Below are 13,295 nucleotides of genomic sequence, written 5' to 3' on the forward strand. Positions count from 1 at the left end.
TGTTCTAGTCAGAGTCACTTATGTGTGGTCACATAGATGTCATCAGCTCCTGGGAGGGTAAGCTCAATATACAACACTTCAGCATTTCAGAGAAACAACACTTAAGTGTTCTGATATTCTTCTGTGTGGTGTTAGGATGTGATAAAGTGGAACAGGGACAGCCAGCTGGCGAGCAACTATGTACAATCTAAAGTCTGTCCTAGCTATCTTACAGTGTGGGCTGAAATGACATGTGCTGCTGTGGAATGTCTTTATATTATAGAGGTACATGTGGGAATTAATTTAGGGAGAACTAGTGAGATTAGAATTACGGGGCAGAGATGAATACCTGTCTACAAAAGGTCTGTGCTCCTGTCTACAGTCAAGGGTGGTTGGTTGGAAGCAGTTACTTTGCCAGGGACCTTGCGTTCACATTCAAGTGGGGTTATGTGACCAAGTTTTGGCTAATGGACCATAGGCAGAAATTATATTCATCACATCAGATCTAGCACAGAAAAATCTTCATCTTTGATTTCACAACCTTATTACTTTCTCTTGTTTCTGTAACTGTAATATTACTCTTGTAAATTATTACTTGGCTCACCATTTTCTTCTAGTGTTTAAATATACCTATTCTGAAATGAACCTACTTATGAAACAGAAGATTCCCCAGAGGAGGGCATGGCAACCCACTCCAGTATTCTTGCCTGGAGAAGCCCATGGAGAGTGGAGCCTGGTGGGTCCTTAGAGTAACAAAGAGTTGGACACGACTAAAGTGACTTAGCACGCATGCAAGAAACAGACGCACGGACATAGAGAACAGACGTGTGGGTGTCAGTGAGGAAGAGGCTGGTGAACAGATGGAGTGGAAGGCTGGGGTTCAAAGATGCAAGCTAATGTACACAGAATGGATAAACAACAAGGTCCTGCTGTATAGCATAGGGAACTATATTTAATATCCTATGATAAACCATAATGGAAAAGACTATAAAAACAAATGCATACATATGTATAACTGAATCACTTGGCTGTACAATCTAAAGCCTGGTATAGCAGGTATTGCTATACTTGGTATAGCAGAAAGTAACACAACACTATAAAGCAATTATACTTCAGTTAAAAAAAAAAACCTATTCTGTTTCCATAAATCCAGACTTTCTGCTTTATGCTCTTTAACCTGGATGACCTTGTTAAGTTACTATGGCTTCTATTGTCAGTTACTTGCTGGTAACTCCTCAATCCATAACCTCATGCCTTCAACTTTCTCTTTTCCTATTCTCCATGGTCATATTTCTAAATACATTTGTGCATCCTCCCCTGGAAGCAATTCATTATAAACATGTCCAAAATAGGACTCACCTCTCTCCAGAAGCCTGTTCTTCCTCCTGCCTTCACTCACGCTAGAAGTCTTCCCCCATTCGGAATGCTCTATGTCGATCAGCAGCTTCACTATTTTCCATCATCCAAGATAAGTTCTGAAGTCATTTATGATTCCTCCACCCTTACCTCCCATACACAAAAAAATACCAGGTGCTTTTGAGTATCTCTAAAATGTCTACATAACTCTCTGTTCTCACATTGCAGTCTTAGTATTTCTCAACTAGACTACTCTTCTAGACCCGTAACTAGTTTCCCTGCCTGCAGTCTCTCCTGCAACTCATCTTTCATATACTACTTGTCAGAGCTATTTTGCATTTGATCAGACTTATCTAATCACTCTCTTCTTTTCTCAAAAATTACAGAGACTCCCTGTTATCTACAGAATAAACCGAGAAGTCTTAAACTTCTTAGACTTTTTTCCCAGTGACACTTCCTATCACTCTCTGGCTGCATGTCCTATTTTCTAGTTGCGGCTTCTCACAGCTCCTCAAGGCCACTTGCTGCTCCTCCTGCCAATCCGCGCTCTAGCCTCCCTAGAGTGTTCTGCTGCTCCTCTGCAGCTAAATGGGATCAACTCATCCTTCAAGGCTGAACTTGACCGTTACTTGCTCTGAAAAGTATTTTCTCCCTTTAAAAAAAAATTCTTTGGCTGCACTGGATCTTAGTTGCAGCATGTGGGATCTTCACTGCATTGTGCAGGACCTTTGGTTGCAGAGCATGAACTCTCTAGTTGTGGTGTGGGCTCCAGGGTGCGTGGGCTCAAAAGCTGCATTGCAGCATGTGGGATCTTAGTTCCCCAAACAGTGACTGGGGACTTGACTCCATGTTCCCTGCATTGCAAGGTGGGTCTTAACCACTGGGACACCAGGGTAGTCCCTGAAAAGTTACTTTCTCTTTGTCTAGGTTCCATTGGTACTTTGTATTGTGGTATTGTTATTGGTTACTATGTAGCTGACCGCCCTTATAATGGCTTTAGCGTCAAGGGTTATGTTAAATACCTAAGTTTCTCTAGTGTATAGCACAGTCCTTGGTGTACAGTAAAGTTCAATAGATGTTTCATGAAAATAAATACCAAGTAGATGGGTTTGAGGAAGAGCAATACAAAGACTTCCAGATCCACCTTCTAATTCACTACTCAATTCAATCTTGAATTTGCAGGCATCTCTGTTGCCACTGATCAACTGTGAAACGAATGTGACTATGACTCAAATATTGAGAACAGACTGACAATCCTGATCTTTTTCATCTTAAAAATTCTGCCTGCACTTAAAACTCTGGGGGTTGATGCCTTACAGTCAGTTGGCCTGTTGCAAGTGGCACCCACATCGTTATAAAAATGCTTGCCTCCATCTTCAATCTATCAGTTAGTAACTGCCTTTGCATGCTCTTTTCATGGTTTTCTCATGGAACTGGAATACAAAATCCATTTCTAGTCAGCTTGCCTTGCTGTTTCATATTCAAGGTGGGAATGAAAGAGCTGATGGGAAGTAGGAGACTAGAAGTATGCCCAAGATGTACCTTTGTAGAAATGGAAAGAACGACATAATTTCTTTTTAAACACAGAACTCAGGTAGAACTCTGCTGCTTTCTCTCAGTTGGCCCCATGGTTTCCTTATGTCCTTCTGTTCTATTAAGGCAGAACTGGCCCTAGGAGAATGGACACTTCTCTGCCTCTCCTCTGCCAATGAAGTCTTCAGGCAGTTGGCAAGGCTTATAAGGCAGAAGAGTTATGACTTCATCAAACTGCCACAGTTTGAAACACCAACAATAGGCATAGGAAGATCAATCAGTTCTTCTTTCTCCACGTTCCTCAGTTCTTTGTTTGTACCTCTAGTACAGCACTCTGTCTTAAATTATAGCTGGTTATATAAATGTGTCTGTTAAAACCACTAACCTGTAAGTCCTGGTAGACAGATCTATCTTACTCATATGTGTATCCCCTGCAGTGCTTAACATAGAGCCTTGAATATATTACTTAATATATGTTCAGTGGATGTGTGCTGACATGCATGTCTTTGTTTTCTCCTGATGCATGGTAACAGAATGAACAAGATGTATTCTATTGAACTGTGTGAAAGGTTTCTCAAATTTTTAAAATAAATAAAATTAGTAGCATGTATATGGGGAAACAGTTGAAAGAGTGGCAGACTTCATTTTTTGGGGCTTCAAAATCACTGCAGGTGGTGACTGCAGCCATGAAATTAAAAGACGCTTACTCCTTGGAAGGAAAGTTATGACCAACCTAGACAGCGTATTAAAAAGCAGAGACATCACTTTGCCAACAAAGGTCCATCTAGTCAAGGCTATGGTTGTCCCAGTAGTCACGTATGGATGTGAGTTGGACTATAAAGAAAGCTGAGTGTTGAAGAATTGATGCTTTTGAACTGTGGTGTTGGAGAAGACTCTTGAGAGTCCCTTGGACTGCAAGGAGATCCAACCAGTCCCTCCTAAAGGAAATAAGTCCTGGGTGTTCATTGGAAGGACTGATGTTGAAGTTGAAACTCTAGTACTTTGGCCACCTGATGCGAAGAGCTGACTCATTTGCAAAGATCCTGATGCTGGGGAAGATTGAAGGTGGGAGGAGAAGGGGATGACAGAGGATGAGATAGTTGGATGGCATCACTGACTCAATGAACATGAATTTGGGTAAACTCTGGAAGTTGGTGATGGACAGGGAGGCCTGGCGTGCTGCAGTCCATGGGGTTGCAAAGAGTTGGACACGACTGAGTTATTGAACTGATCACTTCTTTGTTCACTCATTAATTCACTGTTAAACAAAATATTTACTGAGTGCTGACTGTGTGCCAGGAACTCTATCATTAGGAACACCAAGGTGAGTGTGACAGGAAGGTTCTTGTCCTCATGGAGCTCGCTCACATTCTAGAAGGGAAAGTGGACAATAAACAAGTATTCACAGACAATACATTGATAAAAGATTAGAAAGTAAGAAGATTGCTATGACTAGTAAAGCCAGAAAGGACTTCCTTAGATATGTGACATGAGGAAGTCTCAGGAGGTAGCTGTTAAGCTGAGACTGGAAGGAGTGAGAGATTATGCTGTGTGATAACAGAGGGAGAGCACACTCCAGACGAAGGGATCTATTAAGTGCAAAGAGCCAGGGGTAGAAGAGAGCTTAGCAAATTCTAGAAACTGGCAGATGACCATTTATGACCAGAATACTGTGACTAACAGGGAGAATGAATGAACTTCATTAGAGAGGTAGGCAGAAGCTATTTTTGTATAATACAGGGTTTTGAAGACTCTGGCTTTGATTTTATTCTAATCACAAAAAGAAGCCACTGAAGAATTTTTCAGCAGGAGGTTACATGGTCTGATTTATATTCTTAAGAATCACTTCGGGTGCTGGTGGAGAAAGGACTGAAAGGGAGACCAATTAAGACGCTAAACCAGTCCGTGTGAGAGCCTAGGGTGCAGTCAGTAGAGGTGGAAATAAGTGGACACTTAGGAGCAAAATTTGGGTGGTAGAAGCAACTGGATATGCTGAAGGCCATAGTGAATACATGTCTTACAGCTGTGGGTTCTCATGGCTGGGCGAACAGAAGCCTATTGGTGTTGATTTTACGAAATGTGGAGCTCCAGCTGCTTTTGAAAGTCTGGAGACAGCCAAGGAAGTTGCTCCAAACACCAAAAAACAAAATGTGCTGTCACGTACCACTAAGCTGGCAGGAACTCCTGAATGCTGTGCCATGGATCTTGGTTTGACAATCTAGGAGAGCCTGTGGGATTCCCATCTTTTCATTCAGCCAGTGTTGCTTCAGAGACTCATTTAACAGGACAAATGAGCCTCTATTTCCTATGCTACTTTCAGTACCAGAAATCTCCCTTAAAATTTCTCTGTTCAACTACTTAGGTGAATTTGCTTTAACCAGTATTTGCTAGACTGGGCATATCCACTTTAAAAAAGCAATATATATATGAAAATATATAAATATATATATATATATAATTTAAATATATGAAGCAATATTATTTTTATAACAAAATCAAGTATTTTGTTACAAACCTATCAAGAAACCAAGAGTACAAGTCCATTCTGTGTTTTCATTAGCTGGCCCTTCTGCATGCCAGTCAAGGTCCTAAAATGATGCCTTCTCTCCATTTTATAAGAGGACTACTCCATATATTTATTAACTTAGCAAACTTCACGTGAGTTTATATGACAGTAAAAATAAATAGCTCTCAGTTTTAAACAGGTTTGGAGAAGAATTCTGATTACCAACTTTTTCCAAACTTAATTTCGGACTTGTAAAAGGAAAAAAATACATTATTGCTGCCCATCTTTGAAGATACGAGAGTTTTAACAATGGGAACAATTTACCTATTTGACTAATAGATGTGGGTTCTATCATCTATGCTGAGAGAAACAAATCTGTAAAGTTTAATGGCATGTGTGCCATGCCCATTATGCAGGGGCAAACTGAACACATTCCAAGATACACATTAGGTTTCATGCAGTATCCCCTTGCATTATATTATGAAACCATGACCTGGGTCACTAGAATAATATATTAATATTCTATGATAATAATAATAATAATAATAATAATCCATTATTATTTTGAGTTTTGTGTCTCATTTATTCTCAAATCTCAAATTTGATTCTTGATAAAATTTATTCTTGATTCTAACAGGGAGTTAGAAACTGGTTTAAATAAAGAGGAAAAATATTTATCAGCAAATGAGAAAAATTTATGCAATTATTAGAGATCAATGAAAATCACAGCAAAATCATGATATCAAAAGGTCATTCTATTAAAGGTCACGCGCTAGGAAAAGGTGTTTGGTGTATCTCTCTTCTCTCTGCTTTAACTCTTCCAAACCCTAAGGGCGGACTTAGTTCCACAAGCCTTTTTTTTCTTCCCATGATCTATCACTTTGCTGAATTCATCCCTAATACTTTCCGAAAGCAGAATCCATCCACCTATTGTGGATGCCTGCGATGGCTCTGAGAAGTAGTCACCTCAAGTTTGTGTTTCCATGATGATGAAGGTTAAGGGTCACCCTGCCAGGAGGCTCCTGTGTGGATTAAAAAAACCAAATAAATAAAACCACCACAATCCTCAACTCACCATTCTGTGGTCACTTCAGACTTAAGCATTCTACCAGAAGCCAGGCTGTACAAGTCCCTAGCACAAATTAGTTTTCCTTTACAGGGAGAATGCCCTTTTCTTTCCCTGCCCTTTGACAAGCTGCTTCTTCTCTGACACTCTGCTTTGTGATGTGAATTTTAGAGCACCCAGTCTCCAATGTGTACTCTGCTGACCAACATAGTAAAAATGATTTTTAAAAATATTAAAGAACATTTATTGTAAGATTTCAGCTCTGGCCACAAAGAATTGAGTAAGTTCTCAACTATTCCTACAGGTATGGGTAGGACTTGAGTAGACTTTTCCCCCTTCCTTCCAGCCTAAATTTGATTCTCTTGAGTTTGAGGAAATCAGGTCAGCCCAAAATAGGCTTCCAAATCAAACCTCATCAGGCTGTGCAGCTCAATACTTGTGAAAGTTTACAACGTTTTAGTTGAACAGTTAAAAATAAGACAGCAGGGTCTTCTAATTTCTATGTTGGAATACTACATATACATACAACAAAATGTTGATCTGAGAGCTGTTCCTCGGGAAGGGAAGGTTAACAATACCAAGAGAACAGAGATAACAGGAAAGAAAACAGAGAAAAAAGAGCGGGGATTCATTCAGGGCTAGATTAAAGTTATGTAGAAATACTAAGCAGTAACTGGACAGCACCACAAGGTACCTGGTGGCCCCCAACTGTCTACTCTATCAACCCCACACTTCAACAATCAAAGTCATCAATAGGTTGGATTATAAAGGCTGGTGATGGTTTAGTCACTAAGTCATGTCTGACTCTTGTGACCCCATGGACTGTAACCTGCCAGGCTCCTCTGTCTATGGGATTCTCCAGGCAAGAATACTGGAGTGGGTTGCCATTTCCTTCTCCAAGGGATCTTCCCAACCCAGGAATTGAACTCAGGTCTCCTGCACTGTGGGCAGATTCTTTACCGACTGACCTATTAAGGCTGGTGACAGCTCTCAAACGCCTTACTTAAAATGCACAAGCTGCTTCAAAAGTTTTCTACTTCCCTTTTATTAGCATAATAGCAGAGATTAGTTTATTAGTGAGTTAATCTGATAGCTCAGTGCCCAAGGGAATAACACACAGGACAGGTTAATTTCAGAGTATGACAGAATATGACAGTGATGAACAGCGGGAAACAGAAGGCAGAATAAAGTGGTGCAGTCTGAGGCTTCTGAGTGCTTTAAGGGGCAAAGTTCTATCTAGAATGCAAATCTAAACTCTTCCAAGTTTTGATGTAATAAAATATTTTGCACTATAATTTGCTTACAGTTTGAGAAACATAAACATGCGTATATATACAAATACCCTTACCCTATTAACAAGCCAAGAAAAGGCATCCATAACTCATCTCTTTCTGTGGCAGTCAGACGTGTATGCAACTTTAGGTCATTCTTTCCGGGATGTTAATTGTGTGCCCTGATTCTGGGACAACAGGCAGTCTGATATTTAAAATAAGGAAAACCCTATCTCAGCTGAAGCACTGACCTCCAGCTCTGCTACTTCCTCTTCTAGTACCATCCTCAGATTACTGACTCTCTTCACTTAGCAGAAAGGACCGCCCTGGGTGGCCTACTTCTGATGAAGGTCAACTACTTTTTGGCATCAGTAGAATATTCTCATCTGTGACTAATTCCCTAATAAGGTCAACAAATTCAGGGTGAAGAAGTGAGTGTTGAAAGCCCAGGAAAACGGACCAGAAGAGATGTTCTGTAGCTTCTGAAAGTTCTTACGCAGTTTGTCAGGCATTGCACTACTTACTGTGATTTCAGAGGCACTGAGCTAGCCCTCCCTGGTCTACTGAAATGCTCCAGAGAGAAGCTGGGGAGAAAGAGGAGAACAGAGTGGGAAATATTGTACAGGAAGCAGAGGCTGAGGGCCTCACAGGCAAACCCTGCGTGGAGAAGAGTTCTGCTAACCAGACTTCCCAACAATGGAAAGCAATTAGAGCCAGCTTCTTTGAAAGGCCAGCCTGGGCTTTGCCAGTGACATCAAATTCTTAGTGAATTTCCATCTCATTGACCCAAGGGGCCTCAAGCTCTGAGATCAATAACTTAGTAACAAAGCTGGTGCCAGAAAGTGCTGCATAGAAGGCTGAATTCCAACTGAGATGAAACATGTAAGGAAGCTTTTTTGATAACTCCTGGTCCTGTTTACTCTCTGCCATTAAGGGATATATGATGATCCCTCAGAAGTCTTGAGTGTTATTCAATCACCAGGGAATAGACTACACAGCATTTGAAGTTAGATGTGTTTGCTCTTCTTGTCCCAGTGCATCAGCCTCTTGCCAAAGTGATCCTAGTTAATAAAAAATGTTGAGAAGGTAAGCCTGGAAAGTCATGATGTGGCTGCATAAATACCACCTTTCCTCCTTTGGGAGCCTGAGGGTTTTTATTTGTTGTAAGGCTACTCTTAATTTAGGGTTAGTCTGGTTGCCTTGGACCTCAATTTTCAATCCCTTGAGATGTTCCAGGAGAGAGTAGATCAGCCAGCAAAGTTCCTCTGAAAACTGATTTCAGTGTTTATCAGGCAATTCTAGATTGGTCTCTTTTTCTTGAATATGTCATTGCCAACTCTGTATTAACATCAGCAGCAGTACTAGCAGGATTTACAATAAAATCCTCTTGGGAATCACATACAATTCATAGAGAACTCAGACCCAGTTTTTTCTTTTTTTTAAATCTTGTGCCCCCCAATACTAATAGCAGAAGACTGTTGCAACCTATCCAGTTAGCCACAGGGATTTAGTTAAAGGAAACCTGAAAGGCCTATTGCTGCACATGTAACAGGAGGGGAGGGGGGCAGGGCACAGTCTCTGAAAGAAGACATGGCCCAAGGACACGACAAACCGATTAGAACCAAATGGGCCCGAGATGGCAGACAAGTCGACTTCCACTAGACCTTAATCCTTCGTACTGCCCACTGCAACACATCAGCAAGCCAAATGATATAACCATGAGCGCCATGACAGTTCCAAGGCTGACCATCAGAGACCAAAATGTGGGTGGTGGCCTAGTTCCTGGAAATCTCCACCCCTTCCTCCAAACAGTTGGAATGATCCTCCCATTCATTAGTCTATGAAATTACTCAGCCCATAAAAACTAAACACACCACATTTCGAAGCCACTCACCTTCTGAGGTGGCCCACACTGTCTGAGAAGTGTTTCTTTTTAAATAAATCCACTTCTTAACTATCACTTTGTCTCTCACTGAATTCCTTCTGTGATGAGACATCAAGAACCTGAGCTTCATTAAGTCCTGAAATCAAGTGTGTGATCTCAGTTGGAAGACTGGGTTTTGGCCATGTTCAAGTCCCAGCACATGGGTTTAAGCCCCAATCTGAGGTGTGCAGCTTCACAAAGAGAGGGGGAAGACAAAAAACATTCCCCAACCACATTCTTTGTACTGTGCACAAGTCTAAGCGTTATACTATATGACCTCACTTAATCCTCAACAGTTCTAGGAATTATTATTTCTTTTAGGTAGGTAAGAAAACTGTCTCGGAAACATTATATAATTTTCCAAAGGTCACACAGTTCCTAGAAAAGGCAGGACTTATTAAGCAGGTCATCTGACTCAAAAGTTCATGTTCTTTCCACTACAGAATGTTTCTTTAACAAGTTTAACTCTTAGGGAAGATAGCACAAAATCTGCCTGGCTTAATATCATCACCAGAATCTGGAACTAATTTTCTAATGAGTCGGCAGGAAGTAGGCTGAGAAGTGTGCCCACAAGCACAGGTATCTCTAACAAGGGTGAAGAACATGCCCCAGGAGTTAACAACAAACCCCAGAACAGACAAAGATGGTCAGCCTCTCTGATGAGTCACAGAAGAAGTCAAACGTGGCCTATCTTCTTTCTGAGCCTGAATAAGCTCTGCATTTGGCAGCTATGTTGTTGGTGTCTTCTTCGTTTCTAGGAAATCAAGACTACACCTGCTTTTGATAACATCAACTTAATTAGAGGAATAGTTCTTTTCTTTGAAAGAATTATGTGTGGGGAGGAGTAGAAAGCACACCTCATTAGGATGCTAGAGATCTAGGTTCTATCCAAGAGGATGGGAAATAGTTTCATATGGAGTGTGGTTTGCAGAACTGAGAAAGATTCTTAAGTCACAGTCAAGCGCATCGGGAAAGAGTACTGAGGTAAGTCAGTGACATCTGCCGTGGGTGTGGGGGGCAGGGGAGGAGCCGTACCTATGATCCACTTGTCATTCCTCTTCTAACCCCTCTTCCTTTCTCCCCCCTGTTACCTTTATGCCTTTTTGCAAGTGATTCAGCACTTTAAGGCCTTTATAGTAAACTGGGGATAATAACACTTAATTTATCTAAAGGTAGAGTGGCTAGATGAGCTGATCTCTTCCAGTCTTTTTCAGATATAAGGTTTAAGATCCCATTTTCCAGCGTAAATCTTAGGACCAGCTTGGGCTCTAATGAGGTCAGTCGCTGGTGACTTTAACAATGGCCTGGCTTTTAAACGGGAAGTCACAATTTTAAAAGAATTCTGCTCTGAGTCAAAGAGGTGAACAGTGTATCAAATCTTTCTGAAAAGCACTAAGGAAGTTTGTTGAAAGGTTAAATTATAGCCTGTGATCCCTATAGGGGACTTCTCTGAAAGGGGAATCAGAGAAAATTATTTAGAAAAATATGGGAATGTAGGGAGCATTCTAAACATCTATGCAGATTTTGAGTCTTATGGAAGTAAAATTGTGACAAAACAAGTTAACGTCATCATAGCCTTATGTTAAGAAGAAGGAGAGGCGATGTCTCCTCTATGTGAAATGTTCCACGAAGACCACTTCTCACTGCTTCCAATACCCACGCTCCATGCAGTAAATACAAAACAGGCTCACAATTGCTTATTACCGATCTATGGCTTACCTGGGATCACAGAGAAATTTGGTTTTCTCGCCTTCTTCTCTCCAGATGAGCCACTCTCGAAAAGAAGGGTGTACAAACATACGAGTCATGTCTCTGCGCTTGATTAGGAACATTGAGAGGTTCTCCATTCTCTGCTGAAAATCCTCCCATTCTAGCGTGCCTTCGATGCTGCCAGCATTGATGGCTTGGAAGATATGTTCATCAGTCAGTGGGTGGAGAGATGCCACTGCCACATTCAGGAGAGGCATCACCCGGTCAAAGGAAGACTGGGTTGGGAACTTCATATTGCACTGGAGTAAATAAACCTCAGAGAGCGAAACAGGAACTACTTTGTAGCTAGAGCTCTTTAACACTAGGTAGCCTTTCTCTATGAGGTCAAATGTGAGTTTCAGGTACAGATAGGACCCTTGGCTGAGGGTCTTGAGATGAGAGCTGAGTTTGCCAAATGTAGTATTGTCCATTTTGCCATTAAGAGAAATGTTATTCTGGATCTCTGAGCTGCTGTGTATCCGGTGCAGGATGTAGGCCTGCAGGTCCTGGTCTATGGCTTCATTCTCTTCTAGTCGATCCAGGAAAATCCTATGGAAAGGCAGCAGCTTGGTAATTTCCTAAAACAGATGGAGAGAGACAGACAGAGAGACAGAAAGACCTTCAGTTTCCCCTAACTCTTGTGATAAACTGCAAGGTCCACGAATTTATTCTGAACTTCTGAGTGGCCAAAGAAAAGAGGGAAATATGATGACGTATTAGTGTCTAAGGATTAAAATATTATTAGTTGCCTAAAAGGGACACAACTTTCCCTAAAATTAAGACTTAAAATAACTTTTATGAGTCTTTGTAAAGGGTATTTTAGGAGAGACTGGATGGTCAATATTCTAAATAACATTCCTAAAACAGAAAACAGAATGCCAAAAGACTCAAAAAATGTCATACAGAATTTGACTTTGTATCCCTCATTATTTTTTAAAATAATTTTAAAATTTATTTTTAATTGGAGGATAACTGCTTTACAATGTTGTGTTGGTTTCTGCCATATAACAATGTGAATCAGCTATAAGTATAAAATGACTTTATTTTAGTGGGGGTCTTCTGGAGATGCCTCAGCCCAAAGGAAAAATCTTTTAACAATAGGAAGCCTGGCACCCTGGTGATCTGCTTGGAAATTATATTGGGGGAAGGTGACAGGGCTTTGGGGTGACTCTCTTGCTCTGGAATGCATCTTTTCTTATCTGCTTACAGACTCTGCTCCTATAAGTATCCATTCCCTCTCCTGCAGCAATTTCTTCTTCTCTCCTGGATCACACAGACATGGGACTCCATATTCCTCCCTCTAACTACTGTATCTTTGATCCCATGTTTAGTAAAACTTAACAGAAAAGTTTTCTCTGCTTACTGTATTTCATTCCTCCCTTCCCATTCTCTCCTCCATTTGCTGCAATCAGGCTTCGATCTCATCACTTCACTGGAATGGTCCTTGTTAAGATGATCAGTCATCTGCACCTTCCCAAATAATGGAGGTTCACTTCTCATCCTCCTCAACCTCTCAGCAGTCTCTGACACAGGTGATCACGTCTCGCTTCTCGAGTCCCTTCCGGCAGCTTGCTTTCACAGCACATTCCCCTCATTTTCCTCTCAGCACACTGGCCACTCCTACTCAGCCTCTTCTGCTGGGTCCTGTCTCATTTCTCGGTCCACCCAGGGCTCCCATCTCCATTCTTCCTCTTATCTGGCTACCTTCACTCCCTAGAATAGCTGGATCCCATGGTTCTAAATATAGTCTATACATTAGTGATGCCTGATTTTATATCCCCAGCTTGGTCATTTCTCCTGGGCTCTCTTCTTATATATCCACTAACTCAACATTGCCACTTGGATGTTTCATAGACAAACTTACTGTGACCAAATCAGAACTATGAAAACTTCCCCCACTACAAACCTTCC

At 41.2% G+C, this 13,295-nt stretch overlaps 1 protein-coding gene across 8 annotated transcripts in view; it reads right to left on the reverse strand.

Annotated features, from left to right (window-relative positions):
• The window catches only part of TANC2 (tetratricopeptide repeat, ankyrin repeat and coiled-coil containing 2), a 361,529-nt gene that overhangs the window by 46,211 nt on the left and 302,023 nt on the right, over positions 1–13,295 (reverse strand). For all 8 annotated transcript variants that reach the window (XM_070479550.1, XM_070479549.1, XM_070479548.1 and 5 more), the window contains one exon: positions 11,355–11,962. In XM_070479550.1, coding sequence (XP_070335651.1) covers positions 11,355–11,962 — 608 coding nt within the window. The remainder of the gene's footprint in view (positions 1–11,354; positions 11,963–13,295) is intronic.

This window comes from Odocoileus virginianus, chromosome 17 (genome assembly GCF_023699985.2).
Source record: "Odocoileus virginianus isolate 20LAN1187 ecotype Illinois chromosome 17, Ovbor_1.2, whole genome shotgun sequence".
Taxonomy (NCBI): domain Eukaryota; kingdom Metazoa; phylum Chordata; class Mammalia; order Artiodactyla; family Cervidae; genus Odocoileus; species Odocoileus virginianus.